At 43.1% G+C, this 24,092-nt stretch overlaps 1 protein-coding gene and 1 non-coding gene across 4 annotated transcripts in view; one reads left to right on the top strand and one right to left on the bottom strand.

The window, feature by feature from the left end:
* The window catches only part of WNT7B (Wnt family member 7B), a 363,311-nt gene extending 344,907 nt beyond the window's left edge, over positions 1-18,404 (top strand). For all 3 annotated transcript variants that reach the window (XM_033950996.1, XM_033950998.1, XM_033950997.1), the window contains one exon: positions 17,086-18,404. In XM_033950996.1, the coding sequence (XP_033806887.1) occupies positions 17,086-17,565 (480 nt within the window). In that variant the 3' untranslated portion in view covers positions 17,566-18,404. The remainder of the gene's footprint in view (positions 1-17,085) is intronic.
* Positions 18,405-22,305: 3,901 nt separating this feature from the next.
* Positions 22,306-22,457, bottom strand: LOC117364395. The gene has a single exon (XR_004540242.1). It is a non-coding gene; the product is annotated as a 5.8S ribosomal RNA (ribosomal RNA).
* Positions 22,458-24,092: the final 1,635 nt, after the last annotated feature.

The following is a 24,092-nucleotide window of genomic DNA, read 5'->3' as shown; positions in this document are numbered from 1 at the left end:
GATGATGTCATCAGGGACGTGCCAGAGTAAATCAGGGCAGTAGAAGGGCCCGAAGCAGCGTGTGGAGACGCAAGCGCTGCTGGAATCACCACCTTTGTAGTCCGGCCCGCGGGAAGGGAAAGGGGGGGGTAGAGGAAACGCTAATGCTGCTGCACAGGGAACTGGTGGGGGGGGGAGGGAAATGGAGGGGAAGGGAATGCTGCTTTGGACGGACAGACAGACAGAGAGAGGAAGGGAAACACAAAGAAAATAAGAAATACACAGGGGCAGGTGCTCAGGGAACTGGTGTGGGGGGAGGGAAATGGAGGGGGATGGAATGCTGCTTTGGACAGACAGAGAGAGGAAGGGAAACACAAAGAAAATAAGAAAGACACAGGGGCAGGTGCACAGGGAACTGGTGTGGGGGGAGGGAAATGGAGGGGGATGGAATGCTGCTTTGGACAGACAGACAGAGGGAGGAAGGGAGACATAAAGGAAAGAAGAAAGACACAGAGTCAGGGAGATACACAGAAAGACAGACAGGCAAAGGAGGCCAGGGACAGAGACAGACAGAAAGGACAGCGGGAGCCGCGTCAGGAGGGGTGCGGGATGCGGCAGTGGGAACTTTTCCAATGGGTGCAACTGGGCAGCTGTCGGGAACCTTTGATCAGGGGCAGAGCAAGGTAAGAGTATCATAGGGATAAGAAGGAGGAGGGAGGATAAAAAAGGAAGGGATGCCTACTGCTGGACAGGGGGAGAAGGAAAGAGATGCTGATGGACAGGGGAGGTGAAGAAAAAGGAACGGAGGACTAATGTTGGACAGAGGGAGAAGGAAAGAGGTGCTGCTGGACAGGGGGGAGGTAAAACAAAGGGAGAAGGGCTGCTGCTGCATAAGGAGAGCAGTGAAGGGGTGGTGGTGGACACAGTGGAGGTAAAAGGAAGGGAAAATGGACAGGGGGAGCAGGCAAGGGGTGGTGATGGACAGCCAAGGAAAAAGAAAGGCAGAAAGAAAGAAAGCGGCTAAGGAGAGAGAGAGAAAAAAAGACAGACACACACACATATGTTCTAGCACCCGTTAATGTAACGGGCTTAAAGACTAGTTTATATATATATATATATGCACATCCATATTTGCATATTTATGTTTCTATATGCATATTCATATCTTTATTTGTAATTCATTATAATCATGTCATTTATTCTGTTGTAGGCAGATATAATATATGTAGGCAGGCAGATATAATATATGGAAAATCTTAATCTTTTTTATATTTGAAATCTTTCATCTTTTTATATATAGTTCATTTATCAAAGTCCTTCACTGATATGTTTAAAAACATATTCTTAATATGTGTTCATGCTTTTTTTACATTGCACTTGACTAATTTCATTCATTTCAGCAATTCCCATTTCTTCTCTCCTGTTACATGGAATGTTCCATTAATTAGGGTCCGTTTTAATTTCTGTAATGCAATTCATAGTCTACTTTGATGTTCTTTTTTTGATGTTCTATCCTTTTTCTAGTAATCCTTCTTTTTTCTAACTAGCATTCACTTACTTCAGTTCTGTTAGTTTCCTTTTTCCCCCTCCTTTCTTTTTGTTTTGTGGCACAATCCACCAATCAGATTGCATATTTAATCGCTCCTCCTTCAATGCACTCCCTTTCCATTGCAAATGCAAGCAGTGTCTCACTTCCGGTTCACCACACAATTGGTAAGTGCTTCTCACTCGTTTTTTACTTTGGTTTTTATTTTGGTTTCTGCTTCTGTTCTGTTTAAACCTGCACAACTCTTTTACACTGCACTTTTCAGGATGTCATGGGTCTCTGATGATTTCTTCTAGATTTCGTTTTTCTATGCTTTAATTTTCCTCTTAACTTTCACTGGATGTTTTCCATATTGTTTATTGGATGACTTTCTTTTGGTTTTTTCCTTTGGCTTTTTCTTTTTCTCTTAATTAGCAGTGTTCAGCTATGTATTTTTATATCCCTTATTATTTTTTTAGTGTCTTTTAGTAATGTGCAGCATGGTTCCATTTCTGAGCCCATCCCCCACTATCACTTTTCTGTGCCTCCTTTTCACTGTTTTTCTTTTAATCACAGCTTACTTGTATGGCTTTTGACCTGTTTGTTTTTCAATTAGGTTTTCATTTAGCCTCTTTATTGGAAGATATCACCCCCTCTTTTACTGCATGGCCCCCCTTTTTGCTATCATCTATCATCTGTATCTGTTTTAGGGTTTTAAAATATTCTACATAGCTTTGTTAAAAACATTCTATATGGCTTTGCTAATATGTTTAATCTTAAACTTGACAGTAGTATAGAGTTTTACATATGGTTTTAACTTCTGAAATTTTAAATTCAATATTATTTTAGTTTCCCACGTACATACCTTTATAGGACCCCCAGGGTATGTATTCCTCTTCCTTTTTTTGTCCTATACTGTTCCCTTTGTGTCTTTCTAGTTTAAACATAAGTATTCACTGATCATTTGTTGAGCATGGTCTTCGCACGTTCACCATTTTTATAATGCAATTAAGTTTTTCACTCCACTCTGCATTTTGCATAGATCCAAATATTTTCTGTTTTCACATTTTTATGACATTTATCACCTTTTTCACCAACTCATTTTTATTAGTGCCATTTACATCACTGTGTCCTTTTATCACATATCTTTCATACTCTTTGCATGCCAGATATCATTCACAGTTTCACATTTTATCACCACTACTATTCATAACTTACATGCATTCTTAATGTACCCCTCATTATTTATAGGACCCCTGAAGAAGACTTTTTGTCGAAACGCGGACCGTGTTGGGTCCTGTATCCCTAGCGGACTAGGTCCTTTAAGGCTTTTATGTGGATGATTTACTTTTATGTGGATGATTTTAGTGTACCTTTTTGAACTTTGATACTTTCAAATAAAGTCCATTTAGGAACATCGTCACTCCACAGAGTTTTTTTTTTTTGGGGGGGTGGGGGGGTTGGTTTTCTCTGTCTGCTAAGGCGCCCATTATATTATATGGGCTCCTTAGCATTTAGCGTGCACTAATCATTAGTGCACGCTAAATCGGTTAGCTTTTCAAATTTTTTTTACACTTGAAAGTGCAGAAAACAGGCACCAGTGTGTGTGGCTTTTGGTTGTGCTCAGACCTGCACACATATGTGTTTCACTCCCAATATTTTAGAAGCTTCTACGAGCTTCCTTCTGCTTCTAAAATAAATCAACAGATTTTAAAAGATTTTTTTTTATTTAGAAATCCTCTGTTTAAACACCCCAACACCAGTTCTGAGCAAGCATTAGGTTTCCAGCGGTAAGGGAAGGATTTTTTTGTGTGCTGTTCTGAGCATTGGGAACAAATGACCTCATTTACATCTGATTGACTACATTTAAATACAGCATTCTGCTTAGATTAATGCTGGTGCTAGTCCAACTCCAATCTGGTCTGGTGCTATCATTAGGTTCTGAGCATTAGCCCTTTAGGGTTGGTGTAATCAGGCATTTGAATTGCATGCAAAGCTATTTTTTCTTTCAAATTATGTTTTCAAATTAGATTTTTTTTTTCCATATTTCCTTCCCACCTCTTTCCTCTCACATTATGGACAGAGTATATGTTTTATGTTTTGTTGCATTGCATTTATTGCTTAATTATAGTTCAAGTGCAAAGGGTACAATAGGCTTGACAAGTGGGTTTCTTCCCTTCACCCACAAGGTTTGCAGAAAGACTCATCTACATTTTTCAACTCTGCCTCCTTATGTCACTGGGCAGGGCCTCAGTTCCTCTGATTTTTCTTCTTCAAGTGAGAAGAGAAGGTGTCTTTTTTTTTTCAGCTCTGCATCTGTTTTATTATTTTGGGGATTTTATCCTATGTTTGAGGCTTCCTGGTGCTACAAAGGTTCCCAGAAACCCTGACATATCTCAGCCTGGGAAAAGATACAACTTTTGGATGCAGAGAGCTGTAGCTGCTGGGGGAAGGAGGCAACACTTTTACAGAGAAACTACCTAGCTGGTCTACACTAACATTTATAGTAGCTTGGGGAGGATTCCCCTGGGGGTACAGCTCACCCTGATTTTCAGCAATTGGAGCGCAGGCTTGAGTGGTCCTGTGTTGGTCCAGAGATCTGTAGCAGGTGCCAGCTGCATTCCCCCTCCTCCCTCCCGCCAGCAAAAGATGCCTGAGGAGCTAGTAGAATTGAGTAGGGTTACCATATGGCTCCAGAAAAGGAGCACGGATGGAGACTTCTGGGTTTCACTTCCATTGATAGCAATTATAACACTAGGTTGAGGGGTTCAGACTCGTGGAGGGGCATAATCAAAAGATACGTCTAAGTCCATTTTGGGCCTAAGTCGCTAGTCGCCCAAAGTCAGCAGTGTCTAAAGTCCATTCTTGAAAAATACATCCACAATATTTTTTTTTTTTTTTTTAATTGTCTAATTATAAGTCCAGCCGTTTCATCGGACAGGCTGCTAAGTCGTCTATCTTTATACTCCATTCTTGTCCAAGTCAAAAACTCCTAGAACAAAACCCTTTGGGAGGGGCCATCAAAGTGATGGACTGGACACCCAGACATGGCAACACAGTAGTGGGGCACCTTACAGGGCACTGCTGCGAACTTCACAAAAAGGGTGCCATATCAACATCTCACCACAACTCCCTTATAGGTTGTGGTCAGCCCCTCCCAAAATACCCCCAAAACCTTCTAGACCCACCTGTCTACAACCCTAATAACCCTTATGGCTGCAGGTGGCATCTATATGGCAGTACAGAGGGTTTTGGGGGTGCAAATGTTTCACCATGAATGCAGTGGTTAGAGTAGCTTATGGGCCTGGGTCCTCCTCTGTATGGGTCACTAGCTCACCCCCCAGACTATTTAAGCCACCTCGGTGCTGCTCTACTAGGCTTTCCTATGCCAGCTGCTGATGTTCTGGAGGCAGATATGTAAATTTTTTATTCCTTTTTTTATAGAGGTGAGGGGGGGTCAGTGATCACTGGGGAAGTGTGTGGAGGTCTGTACTTTGTGTTTACAGTGGTTATCTGCTCACTTTGAAGACCATCTGGGCACTTAGACTTGGTTTTACATGGCCTAAGTCACAATGCACAATATCCATCTAGGCAGTCTTATTACACTTCCGGTTATGCTTGCAGTACGACTAAGTCTAGGCCGGCCCACGTCCCGCCCTAACCATTCCTCCTAAAACACCCCTTTTAGCTCTGGGCATACAGCAGCACTGAAAGGGCCTAAGTTGTTTTGAGATACGTCTAAAATCCAGTTTGATTATCGGCACTTGGACGACTTGACTTACAGATCGTCCAAGTACCGATTTAGGCCGGTTTTTAGACGTATTTCTATTTTGATTATGAGCCCCCTGGAGTCTAACTAAAAGCAGCTTGAAGAGACAAGCCCCTGGAGGAATTTACAAGCTTGTTTGAGGCAAAAAACTTCTGCATAATCCAGCTGCTGTGAGAGCTGATGCCGTCAAAGCATCTTCCAGTTATGTGAGTACAATGCTTTACTGCCTATGCCTACAGCTTGGCACTACTTGCAGTTGCTAGGATCCATGGTAGCAGCCACAGATGTGATTTCTTGGGCGAAAGCTCACCTATATCCTCTTCATAATATGCTACTATCCCACTGGTCTCCACAATGGATCCATTCCAGATGCAGTTGCCCTGGATGGCGGAAGCGTATCAATGTCTACGCTGGTAGATCTGGGCAGAGACACTGTCCAAGGGCTTACTTCTCCGCATTTCCTCATGAGCGATACTGACTATGGGAGACATCAGGGGGTTCTTGAAATTCAAAGTTTTAAGGGTTTCTGTGGATTCCTATAGAGTCCCCCACCTCTATAAACCCCTTCCCTGAATTTTTTGAATTGTAATTAAGCTCTTCTGGGCCATTTATTTTGTGCCACTGGTTATTGTGAGGGTTGCCCAATTCAGGGCCACTGGTTACCCTCTCAGAGGAACAGGTTCCTCAACAGAATGGAACTGAGAGCCATTCGGCTAGCACTGAAGGCCTTTGAAAAGTATCTGGAAGGCAAAGCAGTCAGGGTTTTCTTGGACAATACCACAGCGGAGGCATACATCAACAAACAAGGAGGCACCAAGAGTGCTCAGTTAAAGTTGGAATCCCAATTGTTGTTTTGTTGAGTGGAAGCTCATTAACAGCCACCTCGGCGGCACATGTAGCAGGAGTGGACAATGTTCAAGCCGACTTTCTCATTTGCCAGACCCTGGATCCAGGGGAGTGGTCACTGTCCCAGAGTGCTTTCAACAAAATTGTGAAGCACTGAGGAAGGCCAACAATCAACCTGATGGCGTCAGTGGACATTAAGAAAATACCTTGGTATTTCAGCTAGCAATTCAAGCCAGGAAGCACTGGAGTAGACACCTTAGTCCAGCCTTGGCCAACAGAAGAGCCATTGTACATGTTTCTCCTGTGGCCAAGAGTAAGGCGGGTCATTCAAGGAATAGCAACCCATCTCCAGTGTGTGATTCTAGTGGCACCGGATTGGATGCGTTGTTCATGATACACAGATCTAGTACAGCTACAACGGAACAAATACCTCAGGCTACCCTTACACGATGATAAGTAAAAAACCCTGAAGAAGCCACGGTCAGCGGCGAAACGGGACACGTCGGTGTTCTGTCAACTAACAGTATGCAGTGTGGGCCAGCATAAGTATAAGCTATCAATTGAATGGCAAGATAAGTAATAAATTCTTTGATGCTTACTAATACCAGTAGTTTGGAATTAAGCACAATGCCGAAGATTGTAGTAACATAACTATGGCATGTTTTGATACTAAATAAGTACATAAGTACATAAGAATTGCCGCTGTTGGGTCAGACCAGTGGTCCATTGTGCCCATCAGTCCGCTCATACGGCAGCCCTTGGTCAAAGACCAGCGCCCTAACCGAGACTAGTCCTACCTGCGTACATTCTGGTTCAGCAGGAACTTGTCTGACTTTGTTTTGAATCCCTGGAGGATGTTTTCCCCTACGACAAACTCCGGAAGAGTGTTCCAATTTTCTACCACACTCTGAGTGAAGAAGAACTTTCTTACATTCGTACGGAATCTATCCCCTTTCAATTTTAGAGAGTGCCCTCTCGTTCTCCCTACCTTGGAGAGGGTGAACAACCTGTCCCTATCTACTAAGTCTATTCCCTTCAGTACCTTGAATGTTTCAATCATGTCCCCTCTCAATTTGATACCTGTAGTGACCCATGTAAAGGGTTGAGTCGCATGAATGAGGGAAGGACTACAACCATAAAGGGGCATAATCTCGGATTTATCCCAGTTGATTTTATATCCTGAAAATAAGGAGTATGATGAGATTAAGCGTGTTAATGCAGAAAGTGAATGTTTGGGGTCAGAAAGATATAAAAGGACATCATCTGCGTAGGCAGAAATTTTTATTTCTATTGATGCAATGGAAATTCCTTTAATATCAGGGGAGAGGCGGATGGCTGTAAGAAGGGGTTCTAAAGCTAAATTAAATAAGAGTGGGGACATAGGGCATCCCTGACGAATGCCTCTGTGTAGGGTGAATGGGGCAGACGCCTCATCATTGACAATAAGTTTAGCAGTGGGGGAGTTGTAGAGTAGGGAAATCATATGAATAAGAGATGGAGGAAAACCAAATCTAGAAAGGACGGCAAATAGGTATTTCCACTCCACTCTATCGAATGCTTTTTCAGCGTCTAGAGAGACAATTACTGATGGTTGAGTAAACGATTGAGAGGAGTGAAGTACATGACATAAAAGTCTAGTGTTGTCCGCACCATAGCGACCTTTCAGAAAACCCACTTGGTCTCTGTGAATCAGACAAGACATTATCTTTTCTAAACAAAAAACCAAGATTTTAGCATAAATTTTATAGTCCAAATTTAAAAGAGATATAGGTCTATAGTTCTTCACGAGATCAGGGTCTCTGTTCGGTTTTGGTAGAACTATAATATTTGCTTCAAGAAATCTATGCAGAGATGCCGGAGCTTCCTGGATACCGTGGTAATAAGAGAGCAAATGAGGAGATAGAAGGGCTGAGAATGATTTGTAGAATTCTGAAGATAGTCCATCAGGTCCAGGCGCCTTAGCTGAAGGTAGAGATGAGATGGCACGAGTAACTTCATCAGTGAAAATAGGTGATTGCATGGAATGACATTGTTGATCAGATAGAGTCAGTAGATCAAGTGATTGAAGGAAATCTTGAATAGTTGAGGAGGAGGAGGAAGATTCCGAAGTGTAGAGGTCTTCATAGAATTTACGAAAGTCTTCTAAGATGTCCTTGGTTGTATGATGAATATGACCAGAATTGGATTTGATGTGTGAGATGTGGTTCTTTGAACGTTTGCCTTTCAGGTAGAGAGCAAGAAGATGACCCGATTTGTTGGAAGAGGCATAGTATGTGGTTGATCGTCGGAATAAGGAAGCAGAAGCCATGGAGCTGAAGAGTTCATTATATTGGAATTTGAGTTGCTGCAGCTTTTTGTACAACTCAGGATCATGATGATTGTAAAGTTGTGATTCATAAGTATGAATGTCAGCTTCAAGTAGGTGTATTTTAGATTTTTTTTGTCATCAGCTGAGAAGCTGATGACTTTTCCACGTAGCCATGCTTTGTAAGTTTCCCATACTATGGAGAATTCGCTAACTGAAGAGATGTTAGTATCGAAGAATGATTGAGATTCTTCCTTAATATGTGAAATGAAAGAGTCATCGTGTAGAAGAAAGTTGTTAAATCTCCATTGCCTGGATGTGGAGGATGCAGCCCAATTGAGGTGACAGGAGACAGCCGCATGATTATTAAGTTTAAGTTTTAAGTTTTATTAGGATTTTATATACCGCCTATCAAGGTTATCTAAGCGGTTCTACAATCAGGTACTCAAGCATTTTCTGATCTGAAATAGTGATGTCATGTATGCGTGATGATGAAACAGTGTTTAATAAATCCTTAGATCCAAGAATATAGTCAATTCTTGAGTAGGTTTGATGGGGTGCAGAGTAAAAAGTAAAATCCTTAGTGGATGGATGCAATATTCTCCAGATATCTGACCAGCCGAATGAATCCATCAAATTTTTAACAGTAGATCTAACTCGAAGTTTTGCTAGACGACATGTCGATGAGCGGTCAATAAAGGGGTCCAGAGGGAAGTTAAAGTCACCTGCAAAAATGGTGTCCGTGGTTAGTGAGGAGTGGCAGAGTGTTTGGAATGCTTGAAAGAAAGAGGGGTCATCTGCATTAGGGGCATAGATGTTGAACAATTTTATTGGCTTCCCAGCTATGGAGCCCTCCAGAAAAGACCAGCGACCAGAGGGGTCAAATTTGTGAGCTTGAAATTGAAAATTAAGAGATTTCTTAATCAGAGTGATAACCCCATTTTTCTTTCCTAAAGCAGGAGCAGCAAAGCAATGTTGAACCCACCCTCCAGTAAGTTTGTTAGCTTCTTCTGCGCTAATATGTGATTCTTGCAGGAGACAGATATCTGCTTCAAGGTGTTTGAGATAGTGTAGAATTTTCTTTCATTTAATAGGACTGTTGATTCCTTTGACGTTTAGGGAGACGATATGTAGCTTAACCATTAGAGAATGGTTGACTGATAGGATCCAATGAAGGCTCTCGGAAGAGACATCTAGCCACTGTATAAGATAAGACGAGACATGGATAAAGGTATGAATACCATGAGATGAACTTGTAAGTGTCACAGTATATAAAAAGAGAGGACAAAAGTAAAAAAAAAAGAGGATGATTCAGTCTGACAAAGATCTGGATCAAAAAACAGAAAAAGATCCAGAGATGGGATCCCATGCTGACAAGAGGTGCTCAGATATCCCTCCCCTCGAGCCAAGAATGAGTGTCTAATGATGTTATTTAATCCTCACAAACAGTAAATTAGATAGCAGTTCAGAAAGAGAGGTCAAGTCATAGCTCCTACTGTATTATCCAAGAATTTTTGTAGGTCGACTGGATCATCGAAATTTTTTGTGGTATTATGGTAAGTAATCTTCATCCTCACAGGATAGAATAACCCGTATTGGGCTCCTATATTTTTAAGCTGAGGTCTCATAGCCAGGAAGGCTTTTCGTCTTTGTGCTGTTGTTTTGGCCAGGTCAGGGACTATTATAATTTTTTTACCATCCATTTGTATTGCAGGAGAAGATTTAGCAGCCTGCAGAATTTGGATAGCTTGAGTTTTAGGACTACAGGCAGAAGTTTTAGGACTACAGGCCTGGGAGGTTTGGCTGGCTGAGGCGGACCTGATGGGACCCTGTGCGCTCTCTCAATCTCGAGCGGGGGGTCAAATTGGAGCTTTAGTGTGGTAGGGATGAAGGAGAGCAGAAAAGACATTAGATCAGTTCCTTCAGATGATTCTGGAAGACCAATGATACGGACGTTGCTCCGATGCATTCTGTTAGAGAGATCTTCGATGTCGCGTTGTAATACATTCAGCTTGCGAAAGTCACGTTGGATTTCAAGGTATTGCGAGTCATGCGTTGCGAGTCTTTCTTCTGCAAGATCGATGCGAGCGTTTTGTTGTTTAAGCTGTGTAAGTATGCCCCCGATTTCATTTTTAATATCAGCCGTGGCGGCTAAATTTTCCTGCATCAATTCTCTCAAAACGTGGAGATCGTGGGAAATTGAATCACCCTGTGCTGTAGTGCCAGGCGCGGAGGCCTTGATCGGGGAGGGCGGTTCATACTTGGATCTTTTCGGCGCTGGATGCGCTGCCGATGGACCCGTTGGAGGAGCGGAATCGGGCTTATTAGCCTTAGTCGACATTCCGCTGCAGGGGATCTATGTGCACTAACCTGAAAAGGCGTTCTGTGAGGTTAAAATTAGATTTTCAGCGAGGCTCGGGTCGGAGAGAGGGCGCTAAGCGGCCATCTTGAAAACGTGCACGTGACGTCCCAGAACCTAATCTTCCAATATGAATTTTTCTTTTTGCTGAGTCGTGTATTACTTGTAATTTTGATGATAACTTCAATAAATTTAAAGTTTTTTTGAAAATTCTGTTAAAATAAATTCAAAATCCAACACCTCAATTGGGGAGTCTTTCAAAAAGCTGTGGTAGCGATGCTGCTGGGGTAAATGCACCGAGGCCCATAGGAATTGAATGGACTTTGTTGTATTTACCGTGGCAGCATTGTTACCACTGTTTTGTAAAAGACCCCCTTGAAACCTTGACATGGTGGGCTTATAAGGAAGTAGAGATCTTTAAAATTTTTTCTTTATTAAAATTATTCTCTTTTTTCTCTTTTGGGTAGAACTCTCCTGTGTTTCTTGTGCAAGTGATTTAACTTGTAATGTACCATATTTTTCGCTCAATTAGACGTACTTTCCCCCCAAAAGTGTGTGTAAATAAGGGTGCGTCTTATGGAGCAAATACCCAAAGCGCCCCCCCCCTCCCGTTAACTTATTTTAATGCTGCCACCCTCTCTTTATTGCCGGCCCTCTTCCACCTTCCCCCTGCGCATACCTTTTTTTTTTTTTTTTGTTATCTTCTGGTGCCTCACTCGCTTAGAGAGCGGCGCACAAGGGTTGCTGGATGCCTGGTCCCCGCTGCTTCTGCCAAGAACAGCAGATGCAGCTGCCTCCTCTTCTATTCTCTTGTGGCATAGTGGCGCACCAAGCTGCCTGCCTGATCCTGCGCTGCTTCCCCCAAGAACAGTTCTCACAGGAAGCGACGTGGGAGCAGGCAGGTAGCCTGGTGCATCACTCTCAGCGAGTGAGGCACCAGAAGTTAACAAAAAAAAGTTACGCACAGGGGGAAGGAAGAAGGCCTGGGCCTGCCTACTGCCTGTCTGGGAGGGAGAGGAATGGGCCTGCCTGGAGAGAGAGGCCAGGGCTTTCCTGCTGCCTGCCGGGGGGGACCGACCTGCCTGCCCTATCCCTACCTACCTACCCGCCCTATCCCCTGTCCCTACCTTCCTGCCCTGTCCCGGCCTACCACTAGACCACCAGAGGGGGGACAGGGTGTAGAGATTGGCAAGGTGTGTGGGGTTGGGTGCAGAGCCTGGCAGGGAGAATTTCGTTAAGAAGGGTTTTGTCCTTGTTTTCCTTCTCTAAATTTAGGGTGCGTCTTATGGTCAGGTGCGTCTAATGGAGTGTAAAATACGGTAATTGATAATCAATAAAAAAGAAACCTTAAGCCTACATAAGGCCCCACTTTTGCTAAGGCCAGCACTGAGTGGCAGTACTCAAAGTGCCATTCAGATATCTAACCAAATAAAGGACTCCTTTTACAAAGCTGCGGTAGAGGTTTCTACCACAGGCCAGCAAGGTAAATGTTCAGTGCTCATAGAAATTCTATGAGCATAGGAGCATTTACATCACTTGTCCACAGTAGAAACTACTACTGCAGCTTTGTAAAGGTCTGTGAAAGTTAGGACAGCAACTTTTCTGTTCTAACTTATTCAGATAGTTATCCATTTAGAAGTCAGAATATTGCCACCAACCAAATAGCTGCCAAGTCCGCCCACACACTGTCCAGGCAGTTAAGGTGCTCTGTAAAGATATTTAGCAGCTCTATTCTGATAGCTGCAATTAAAGGAAATGTCTGATAAATGTCACGGTTATTTGGATATTTTCCTTTGAATGTTGACCTAAGAAATGTTAATTAAAAAAAGAACAGCCAAAGAACACAAGTTTAGTAGAGCTAAACAATACAAAACACATCCACTACAACGTGCCAGATACTAAAGTGTGCTAAAAGCACTTTAAATGTCCACTCCTTGTGTCTCAGTGAGCTCAAGGTTTGAGTGTATAAATATAAATGTAAGAATATATAGAGCACAAGCTATTCAAGAACTCAGGAGGAGGAAAAAGCCTCAGAACCCAACCCTTGCCATCCAGTGATTTGGCTAAAGGTTAAAAGGGTAGCGAACCTCACTGGCATAAAAAAAACCTCCTCTGTTCATAAAATAGCTCTTTGTGGTGCAATTGTTCACAACAAGGTAAGATCAAAATTACTTATCATACAAGGAGGATCAGCACACCAACGATGGCCAGTGTTTCACAATTCTTGCTGCCTCAAGGTGCACAATTGCACCGCACAGAGCTATTTTATGAACAGAGGAGATTTTCTATGCCAGTGAGGTTTGCTACCCTTTTAACTTTTAACTAAATCACTGGATGGCAAGGGTCGGGTTCTGTGGCTTTTTCCTCCCCCTGAGTTCATGAATAGCTTGTGCTCCATATTCTTACATTTATATTTATACACTCACACTTTGAGCTCACCGACATACAAAGAGTGGACATTTAAAGTGCTTTTAGCACACTTTAGTATCTGGCGCGTTGCAGTGGATGTGTTTTGTACTATTGCTTTAAAAAACCCCACACATACAACATAAATGCGGTGATACTTACAAGAGTTGTACAATAGCACTGTTAGCAGGGTTTTTAGATATGTGTATAAGAAGTGTGACCAGTTGGAAGATCTCTGTAATAATTTAAATGTAAGTGTTAAACTATGGATTAGGTGTTGTTCTATAATAGGAATATCTTCATTATCTAAGATCAAGGAAGAAAAGCAAAGACAGAAAATACAGTCAAGAAAAGAAAAAGAATTTCAAGTGGCATCTTAAGAAAGTAGGATATCATTAGAGGGTTACTGAATCAACACCTATGGCTTTCTTAATGTATACATTGGACTAAATGATTTATTTATTTTTACTCTGTCTCAAAATTACACTGATAAGAGCTATACAAGTTCTGACATCAAAAGAAGGCAAGTTAAACTGCTTTTAACTCAAATGAAGGACCTGTCTCACATGCAAATACATTTTATGGATTACAGATGGTTCTGTCATTCAATTATTAGTTTAAATTAGAATGCCTCTATTGAGTTGGAATTATAACCTCTTACTAAGACTTTCCAAAATTTGCTGTAGATTTAATTGGGGGGTTGTTGGGTTTTTTTATAGCACAAGAAGAAAATAGGGAAATGCATTTGATTGAGTGCAGTTTTTAAAAATTTGGTGCATGTTAAATTAGATTTCATTCACACTAATCAACTTGGTGCATAATAAAAAAATTTTAAAGTCCAAAAACAGGCCTAAGTTGGTACTTGGAAGATCAAAAATACAGGTTGTCCAAGTACCAATAATTGAAACTGGTTTTAGACATATCTAAAACCAGCTTAGGCCTTTTCACTGCCTCTGTACATCCAGAGCAAAAAGGAGCATTTTTGGAGGAGTGGATAGGGCGGGCTGTGGGCCGACCTAGACTCAAATTAAAAAGTTTGACAGGTTGCCAGATGTAACTTATACGTTTTGACTTAGCTGGTTTTAAGAAAGGCTTGGACAAGTTCCTGGAGGAAAAGTCCATAGGCTGTTATTGAGAAAGACATGGGGGAAGCCACTGCTTGCCTTGGATTGGTAACATGGAATAATGCTACTCCTTAGGTTTTGGCCAGATGCTAGTGACCTGGATTGGCCACTGTGAGAATGGGCTGCTGGGCTTGATGGACTATTGGTCTGATCCAGTAAGGCTATTCTTAAGTTCCGGATCGGGCTGCTGAGCTGATCGCAGCTCCACAATCAGCTCAGTGGCCCAGGCAACCCGTCCCATACCCATAACAATCGCGGAAGGAGAGATGGCCAACCTCTGCTGCCGCCACCCGCCGTGACCCCCCCTGACACATCACAGCAAGAGAGATGCAAAGTCTCTCCTGGGCACCCCCCCGAACCTAAGCAATCTTCACCGGCATGAGAAATGCCCAATCTCTCCCACCGGACACCCCGCCAAACCCACACGATGTTCACCAGCAGGAGGGATGCCCATTCCCTCCTGCTGGACAACCCCACTCCACTTCTGGACTGCCAAGCCCACCCCCCTGGACCCTCCTCCACCCCCACCCGGACCCCCCAACCCCCCCAGACCCTCTCTAACCTTTTTATGACGGTCAGACGGATAGGTCTTCCCTCCGGTCGGCCCGCCTTCATCTGAATGGCGGGCCAGCCCCTTCCCAGTGCATTGTGGGATGCACCAGGGAGGGACCTAGAGTCTGATTGGCCCAGATGCCTAAGGCCCCGCCCATAGGAAGGGCCTTAGGCGCCTGAGTCAATCTAAGATTCTGGTTGGCCCAGGTGCCTAAGGACCCTCCTATAGGCGGGGCCTTAGGCACCTGGGCCAATCAGGCCCTAGACCCCTCCACAGTGCATCCCACAATGCACTGGGAAGGGGCAGGCCTGCCTTTCAGATGAAGGCAGGGCCACCATTCAGATGAAAGCGGTACGGATGGACGGAGGGAGGACCCATCCCGTCCAGCCATCATAAAAAGGTTAGAGGGGGTTTGGGGGGATTTGGGTCGGGTTAGGGGGTCCTGGGGTAGGTGGGGGCTCCGGGGGTGGGCTGGGCAGTCCAGCAGGGGGGTGGAGGGCGTTCGACAGGAGGGACTGGGCATCCCTCCTGCCGGTGAAGATCGCACAGATTCGGCGGGGGGCATCTCTCCTGCCGCAATCATTGCATGGTGGGGGGGGTTAGGATGGGACAGTTCTACGATTCTTTAACCAGCATTATTTGACAGATGCCAGTTAAAGAATCCTGCTTTTAGGTGAAGGACTGGCCTAAAAGGTCTTGTTTTGGGCTTTTGGGACTTGGGATTTTTTGGTCGAGAATGTGTTCTAAACATACACGTAGTGGCGATCTGGGCGATTAAACCGCTGAGTGTATAGGCAGGCCATTCTCGGAAAAAACACATTTTGGATGGTTTTTTCAGAATGGACATTTCCCTGCTGTCTACTTTGTGCGCCTAGGGCCTTAGGCCAAAAGGGGACATAGACCTTGTTTTTTATTATGCCCCTCCACTTCTTCAGTTAGTGTGTATTAAATCAATTCAATGTTCTACACATTCCCTATTAAAATGAATGTGTCAAACTAACCCAAAAAAATCACCTGAAAATGAGTAAAAAGGCCTGAATAAAATTTAACTGCTTGCCTGTGCATTTCCTTTGATGTATGGAAGCAGCAGATGAGTTGATATCTCTTTAGGGTCTGATGTTCAACTGATAGCTGAGTTTGACCTGAATATTCAATATCAGGCCTAATCCAGGCACTGACACTGAATATCATTACATTACATTACATTACATTAGTGATTTCTATTCCGCCTGTGCCTTGCGGTTCTAGGCGGATTACAAATTATAAGAGATCTGGACATTACCGAGAGAATTGTGTAACAAAGATTATCTAGAGAAATTACATAACAGATTATCTAGAGAAATTACATAACAGTGATTCATGTACAATATCCAGGTCTTACCTCACTTCCAGTCAGTGGAGTAGCAAGGGGGTTGGAGAACAGACCATCCTGGCACCAATTTGGCAGGGCATTGGCACCTCTCCTCACCCCCCATCCCCCAGCAATGGGATGAGCCTCTGAAAGGTCTCCCCCTTGCCACTGCCAAATCTTCACCAGCAATGAGCAGGCTGTCCTACATGCCAGCCTCAACCCTATAACATCACTTCCTAGTCACGAGACCAGGAAGTGACGTCTAAGGAAAGCGCAGCCAGCGTGAGCAGTGGGTATGACAGCCAGTAGTTATCTGGGTGTCAGCTGTTATTCAGCACTGGTATCCAGTTACCTGCACAAGCTAGGACAGCTACCGTAATTCTGCAGTCCTACTAGCCCAGATAGTTATTCAGGTTCTGGCACTGAATATCAACAGTATCTGAATAACTTCCAAGTTTATCCAAACTCTGCTCCTGGACTACCCTAGTATTAATTGCAGCAGTCTTAGCACTGCCCGGTTATGTGCCACTGCAAACCCAGGTATCACAAAATCAGTGTGAGATAACCTGGTAGGAACGTCTCCTACCCAGTTATCAGTTATCTTCTGTTGAATATTGTCAACATAGAAAATAATTGGGAAATGTTTCAGCCAATCAGATTGCTTAGTTGTTGGTTGCTCTCATCACATTCTTAATTTATGTTCTTTCTTTATAAATGGTTACTATAAGGCTTGTGTTAATTGTTCTCACATGACCCTCTTCAACCTAGTCACAGATTCTGTCTCTGTTTGATTTGTTAAGTGCAATTGAAATAATTTCATAAATTAGCTTTGTCTGACTTCCCATTCTGTTTGCTTTCTGCCTCATAGGTTCTTGAAGAAAGAATGAAATTAGAATGCAAATGTCATGGTGTTTCAGGATCCTGCACAACCAAGACATGTTGGACAACGCTTCCCAAATTCAGAGAGATCGGATACATTTTAAAAGAAAAATATAGCGAAGCAGTGCATGTTGAGGTGGTGCGGGCTAGCCGACTAAGGCAGCCTACATTTCTCAAGATCAAGAAAACCAGGACCTATCAGAAACCCATGGAAACAGATTTGGTGTACATTGAGAGGTCCCCAAACTATTGTGAAGAGGATTCTGCCACAGGGAGTGTGGGGACCCAAGGGAGACTGTGTAATCGCACTTCACCTTACACTGATGGCTGTGACTTGATGTGCTGTGGACGAGGTTACAACACACACCAATACACTAAGGTGTGGCAGTGTAATTGCAAGTTTCACTGGTGCTGCTTTGTTAAATGTAACACGTGTAGTGAGCGGACAGAGGTATTCACCTGCAAATAACAGAGCAAGGTGGAGGTAGCCAGAACAAAAAGAAAAATGAAAATTGTGGTAGCAGCAAATGGCATAGGAAAAATACAACAACAGAATACAACAAGTACAGCATCTGTTTGCACATCTTGAATTTTCTTTTCAGAAAATTGATTCCCTCAACCCTATCGTCCATCCTAAAATCTCTAGATAGTGTGTCTTGGCTGGCTATGGTGTGATAATGTTAGAATAGAGGGTAAAATGGAGAAAGATGGTGCTGTTGGTAAACTTATGTAGCTAATTTTATTTTTAATGACCACTGGGTATTGTAAAATGTTCAAAACTTTTAAGTTATATATGTTAGAAAAGCTAGCTGATTTACAACGCCCTAGACACTTAAATGAATACACTCATCTTTTGCAAATTTCACAAGAAATTCGGGATTTTTTTTTTTAAGGAATATAAACTTTTATGGACAAAAAAGAAATGCCAGTACTAACATTACTGCATTATTACAGTTTTTAAAGAGCAGATATAATTGAAAGTGGGGCTGACAGTATAAGGGAAAATGGGGGTGGGGAGAAAGATCAGAATTTATGCCAGCTACCAGTAACACTGGAACTGTATGAATGAACATTAAAAATTATTATTTATGTTTAAATAGTATCAAATGCTAAGCACTAACGGGTAGCTATGACTTCTCTACTAAATGTAAACAGATTTCAGACTTTGACTCATATTTGATAACTCCTATGCAGGGCAGGATTAATTCATCGAGGGCCCCTAGGCACACAAGTACACTGGGCCCCCTGCCTCGCCCCACCTCACCATGTGCCCAGGCGGAAATAGGAAGCTGCGTCAGAGGGACGCTTTGGGCAAGCAGCACCGCTTGCAAAATTACAGTTCCCATTGACTTTCTTACCCGCGTTGCTTGCTTGTCTTACTTTCCGTCGATGGGGGGGGGGGCTGCATTGACGATCGGGAGGGGGGCCCGCGTTGCTGATCGATGCTGGAGGGGCCTATCACCGTGTGGAAAAAACAATGTTGATGCCCTCCTTCATCGAGCCCCCCTGACCATTTTGGGCCCTAGGCACCTGCCCTGCTCCTATGTGTTTCAGTGCTACTGAATTGTTGCTACAAATGGGCTTTATCAGAGTGGAGCACAAAGACCAGCAGAGTTGTTGGTACAGATCTTCTGTAATATCTTCCTTCTTTGATCCTTCCTCCACTGGCAATATAAAAGAAACTGTAGAACATCTCTTTCCAACCTGGTGAGAGCAAAAACAAATGTTTTGATAGAAAATAAAGACTTCATGAATTGGCAGAATATTTAAGTGATGTAAATTCCTTTTCATGTCTGTTTACCTTTTCTTTAGTACTGTGAGAAGAGAAACAGCTCTATAGATATTAAATTAGACAGGCAAGTTTATTTTTGCTTCCACAACTTGATAATTTCTCTTTTTTTAAATTATATATTTATTCAGTTTTAAAATTTAATTACCAAGCATAACTTGTATAGAAAACAATATTAGTCCTAAACATATTGCATCATAGTAAAAAATATCAAGAATAAAAATAAATTGGCTAATTATGCTCAAGTCCTCGAATTGGATCCAAAATGTTATAGTCCCGCAAGAACAAAAGATAATTCAATAAGATTTAAGGCTGGTTAAAGCGTTGAGTAAAGGTGCATATTCCATCTAAACAGGGCTCAATTTTTTTTTCCTTTTCCAAGTGGGACAATGACAAAAGGGTTGTCAACTGGCTTGGCTCCAAAAATACATATTTAACAGCACGATATAAAACAATACACTTACAAGGGTGCCGTAAATAAAAAGTGGCACCAAAGATATAACCCCAGGTTTCATTAACAAAAATTCACGGTGACGCTTCTGCGTCTCTCGTATCAAGTCAGGAAACATTTGTACTTTAAGACCTATAAATTCTTTTTGCCTATTTTTGAAGCAAAGTTTTAACAACCATGTTTTATCAATTGAAAGAGCTACTGATATAATCAAAGTAGATGGCACAGCTGCCTCTTTATCAGATATTTCCAGCATTTCAGATACATTTAAAGGCTCTGGATCTGGTAAGGTTTTTAAAACTTGATTTTTATTCAGGAAGATAATATACAGAAGAAAATGGAGGTAACATTTCCTTCAAAATTCCCAATATTTCTAGTAAATATCTTTTAAGCATTTCCCTAGGTGTTACAGAAGTAACCCTAGGGAAATTAATCAATCTTAGATTGTTATAACGTGAATTGTTTTCAAGCATTTCCACTTTCCTTCTAAGATTGACATTGTCCTTTAACTTGATAATTTCTATAAATATAAAAAGTAATTATATAAGTGACCTGAGCACATAGAACAGTGTTTTAGATGCTTATAAAATTTCCTAGGGTGTATGTGTGTAGAAGTGCTCAGAAATCATAACACTTGAGGCCTATTTTACAAAGCTGCGGTAACAGCCCCAAAGCCCATGGAGATTTAAAGGGCTTTGGGGTTGTTGCCGCGCAGGAGCCATGGCTTGTAAAACAGGCCCTTGTTTTTTTTATATGATGTGCTTGCAGGCATTCGCAAAAGTTTTGAAAGGGTAGAGCGGGAAAGGAACTGACACTTATGTCTGCATTTTTAATGCAATATGCGCGTGCGTCAGTATCTAGTGGTACGTACATGAACAAAGTTAATCCTGCCTCAAAGCAAACTATTTTGTAAAGGTGTAAGGACATATATGTTGTCTTTATAAAACAGGTCCAACATAGTAAAAGCACCGGAACCAAATGATATATAGTCCTCAGAGGTCTGAGATTACAAGGGAAAAATGAAATTGCAACCTTAGTAACTTATCTGTAACTTATCATTAAAATCAACTATGGTAATGGAGGGTTGGAGGATGGCCAAAGTAGAGCCAGTTTAAAAAAAAAACAAAAACCCAAAAACAAACCCAACTGAACAGGAGATCATTGAAACTACAGACTGGCATAATAGTACAAAATATTCTGAAAAATAAAATTACTGTCCTAATGAATAAACATGGCTTATTGGGGCAAAAGCAATATGGATTTAGCAAAGGAAGGTCTTGTTTTTAAAGGTGTTAATAATCACATGGTAATGGGTGAGTAGATTAATGTAGTGTATCGGAATTTTCAGAAGCCATTTGACAGAGTTCCCCAGAAAATTGAAAAGTCCTAGAATAGCAGGCAATGCCCTGCTTTGAAAATAGAACAGCTTTAAACATGAGAAACTTACACCCTCCTTTACAAAACTGCGTTTTTAGTGCCGGCTGCCGCGGTAACAGCTGATGCTCATAGAATTCCTATGAGCATTGGAGCTGTTACCATGACGGCTGGTGCTAAAAATGCACAGTTTTGTAAAGGTGGGGGGTTAGAGTAGGACTAAATGGCTAGTTTTCTCAATGAAAAAAATGAAGCAGAATCTTCTCTTTGGCAACTATTTAGACTTTAAATAATTTTATCTTTTAATTTTAATTTTTGATTTTATCTTCTTTTTACTTCTTATGTTTTAATGGTGTTCCTTTCTCTACTTTAAAATTATTTGTAAACCATGCTGATTCTAATCTAAACCGAAGTACGGTCAAAAATTTTTTAATAAACATAAATCATAGAGAGCCCCTGGGACCTGAACTGGGGCCGGTAGTGGAATGATAAGGAAAGTGATTAAGGGCTAGATTTACACTAAACTGCATGTTAGGAAATACTTTTTTTACAGAAAGGGTGGCAGATGCGTGGAACATGTTTCAAGATGGGTCACTGACATCGCCGTAGACCTCTGGCGCCCAGCATGATCTTCCCCACCCGGCAGTGTAACATGGACAGGGCGCTGGTTGACAGTCACGCCAGAGGCGGGAGGCCCATCCCCCCTTGCCCCTCCATGTATTCCCCACGGGAAGGGTGGTAGGAAGGTACTAGGAGGTGGTTGTCTCCCTCAGCCCCGGGTAAAACAGTGAAGCTGCTACCAGGGGCTCTAACATGCACCACTGCAGGTTGTGAGCCACCTTTCCTACTGGCCTTCCAGCCAACCCAGATCCGGTCGCAGTGTACCGCCACCAGAGGAAATGCACCCTGTAGATGCCAGAGCCACCTGGAAGGTGTTTCCCCCTTCCTCTGCTGCAAGGCGGGGTGGGAGGGATTCACCAACCTGGGGTGGCCAGCTGCTGCCCGTCAAGTAGCCTTCACCCATTTACCTCTTAACAGTTTTACGCCCTCTTGATCTTTCAAAGTTCATTTCAACTTTCCCTTATAGTACTTGTCCACTATCAGTCTCATGCCGTTATTTAGCCTTAGATGGGGTTTACCACCCGCTTTGGGCTACATTCCCAAACTACCCAACTCCGAGAAGACCCAGAACTGGCTTACTAGGGGCTGCTGCCGGCCTAACACCGTCCATGGGCCGGGCCTTGATCAGAAGGACACAGGCCCCCAAGCGGCATTGGGGAGGCGATCTTCCGTACACCACATTTCCTGCACTCACCGCACGGGTAGGGATTCAGCACTGGACTCTTCTCTCTTCACTCACTGTTACTGAGGGAATTCTGGTTAGTTTCTTTTCCTCCAGTTACTAATATGCTTAAATTCATCGGCTTGCCAGGTCTGATCTGAGCTCGTAGCTGGAGAGGAGTGCAGCGACACGGTCCTCATCATCATCATTATCATCCTCATCCTCCCAGACAGAGGGAAGGACCTAGCCCCACATGTGCGACCCCGTGACCACCAGCCATGCGCTCAACACTGAGGTTATTGAAGGAAATAGGCAACCCTCAGACAGGCGTAGCCGAGAGGAACCTGGGGCTGCAAGGTGCGTTCGAAGTGTCAATGATCAATGTGTCCTGCAATTCACATTAATTCTTACAGCTAGCTATGTTCTTCATCGATGCACAAGCTGAGTGATCCACCGCTAAGAGTCACACACGGGTGTGCGAGTATACGGGTATCACGGGAGGTGAGGGGGCAGGCACCAGTAAGACAGCAGACTCCATCATGCCTCCACCATCACTTGGTCAACATAGCACAAGCCCATGGGATGGGAGGAAAAAAAGTAGTTTATGGTTCAGGCACTCTACCCAGGAGGCTCCCACAGAGCAAGAGAATTTCACTGGGGCAAGGGAGACAGCATCCCCATGCCCTTTTTCCATGCCAACCCCCCACACATACAGCACATACCTTGGAGCTCGGGTGCCCCGCGATGTGAGCTCACACACGGAGCTCAATTGTGTCTTCAAACCTCCGCCACATCTCTCCCAGGACACAGTGCTAGGTACCTGTAAACAACCATAGAGGACATAACGGTGCTCATCCAAGTGGAATGCCCTCACACTGGGTTTTGGGGGTCCAAGAAGGGGGCAGGGACCCCCCTCTCATCCCAGCCTCACATCCACCAATTGACAGGGGGGATTCTTCCGCTCGGCAAACCAGGCATCATCATACCGACACATGGGCCCCTTTTTCTCCCCTCTCTCTCTCTTTTGATAAAGAAAGGCAGCACGCTGATCCATTAAGTGTTGCACATGTGCAGCCCCAGACATCTAAGGGCATCACGACCTGATATTGCTCGATCTTGTGTGGCTGAATGCCACTTGTCCCTCTAAGAAGTTGGATGCCGAACTCCAGGGGTCGCATAACTAGTTAGTATGGAGGAGTCTTGTTCATTATAGGAATTAACCAGACAAATCGTTCCTCCAACTAAGAACAGCCATGCACCACCACCCACAGAATCAAGAAAGAGCTATCAATCTGTCAATCCTTTCCATGTCCAGCCGGGTGAGGTTTCCCATGTTAAGTCAAATTAAGCTACAGGCTCCACTCCTGGTGGTGCCCTTCCATCAATTCTTTTAAGTTTTAGCTTTGTAATCATTCTCCCCCCGGAACCCAAAGACTTTGGTTTTTCGGAAGCTACTCGGTGGGTCATGGAAATAACACCGCCAGATCATAAGTCAGCATCGTTTATGGTTAGAACTACGACGGTATCTGATTGTCTTCGAACCTCAGACTTTCATTCTTCATTAATGAAAACATTCATGGCAAATGCTTTCACTTTGGTTTACCTTGCGCCAGTCTAAGAATTTCACCTCTAGCAGCACAATACAAATGCCCCTGGCCATCCCTCTTAATCATGGCCCCCAGTTCCAAAAACCAACAAAATAGAACTGGAGTCCCATTCCATTATTCCTAGCTGAAGTATTCAGGTGACTGGCCTGCTTTGAACACTCATGTTTTTTCAAAGTAAACGCTTCAGACCCCCAAGACACTCAGTCAAGAGCATTGAGGAGGCACTGAGAGGGAGGAGCTGGAACAGGCAGACCACCAGCTCAATTCCACAATCCAGCTACAAGCTTTTAAACTGCAGCAACTTTAATATATGCTATTGGAGCTGGAGTGTTCTTTTATTTAAATACTTTCAACAAGAAACATCAGCAAATTAGCATACAAACAAGGAAAACATACAAAAACCAAACAAGCCCCAGCACTAAACCTGAACAAAACAAATTAAACACCCCACTTCTTCAGTAAATAACAGAAACAAAGGTACAGACTCAAATCT

Source organism: Geotrypetes seraphini, chromosome 7 (genome assembly GCF_902459505.1).
Source record: "Geotrypetes seraphini chromosome 7, aGeoSer1.1, whole genome shotgun sequence".
Lineage (NCBI taxonomy): Eukaryota > Metazoa > Chordata > Amphibia > Gymnophiona > Dermophiidae > Geotrypetes > Geotrypetes seraphini.
This window is presented reverse-complemented; position numbering and strand designations above follow the sequence as displayed.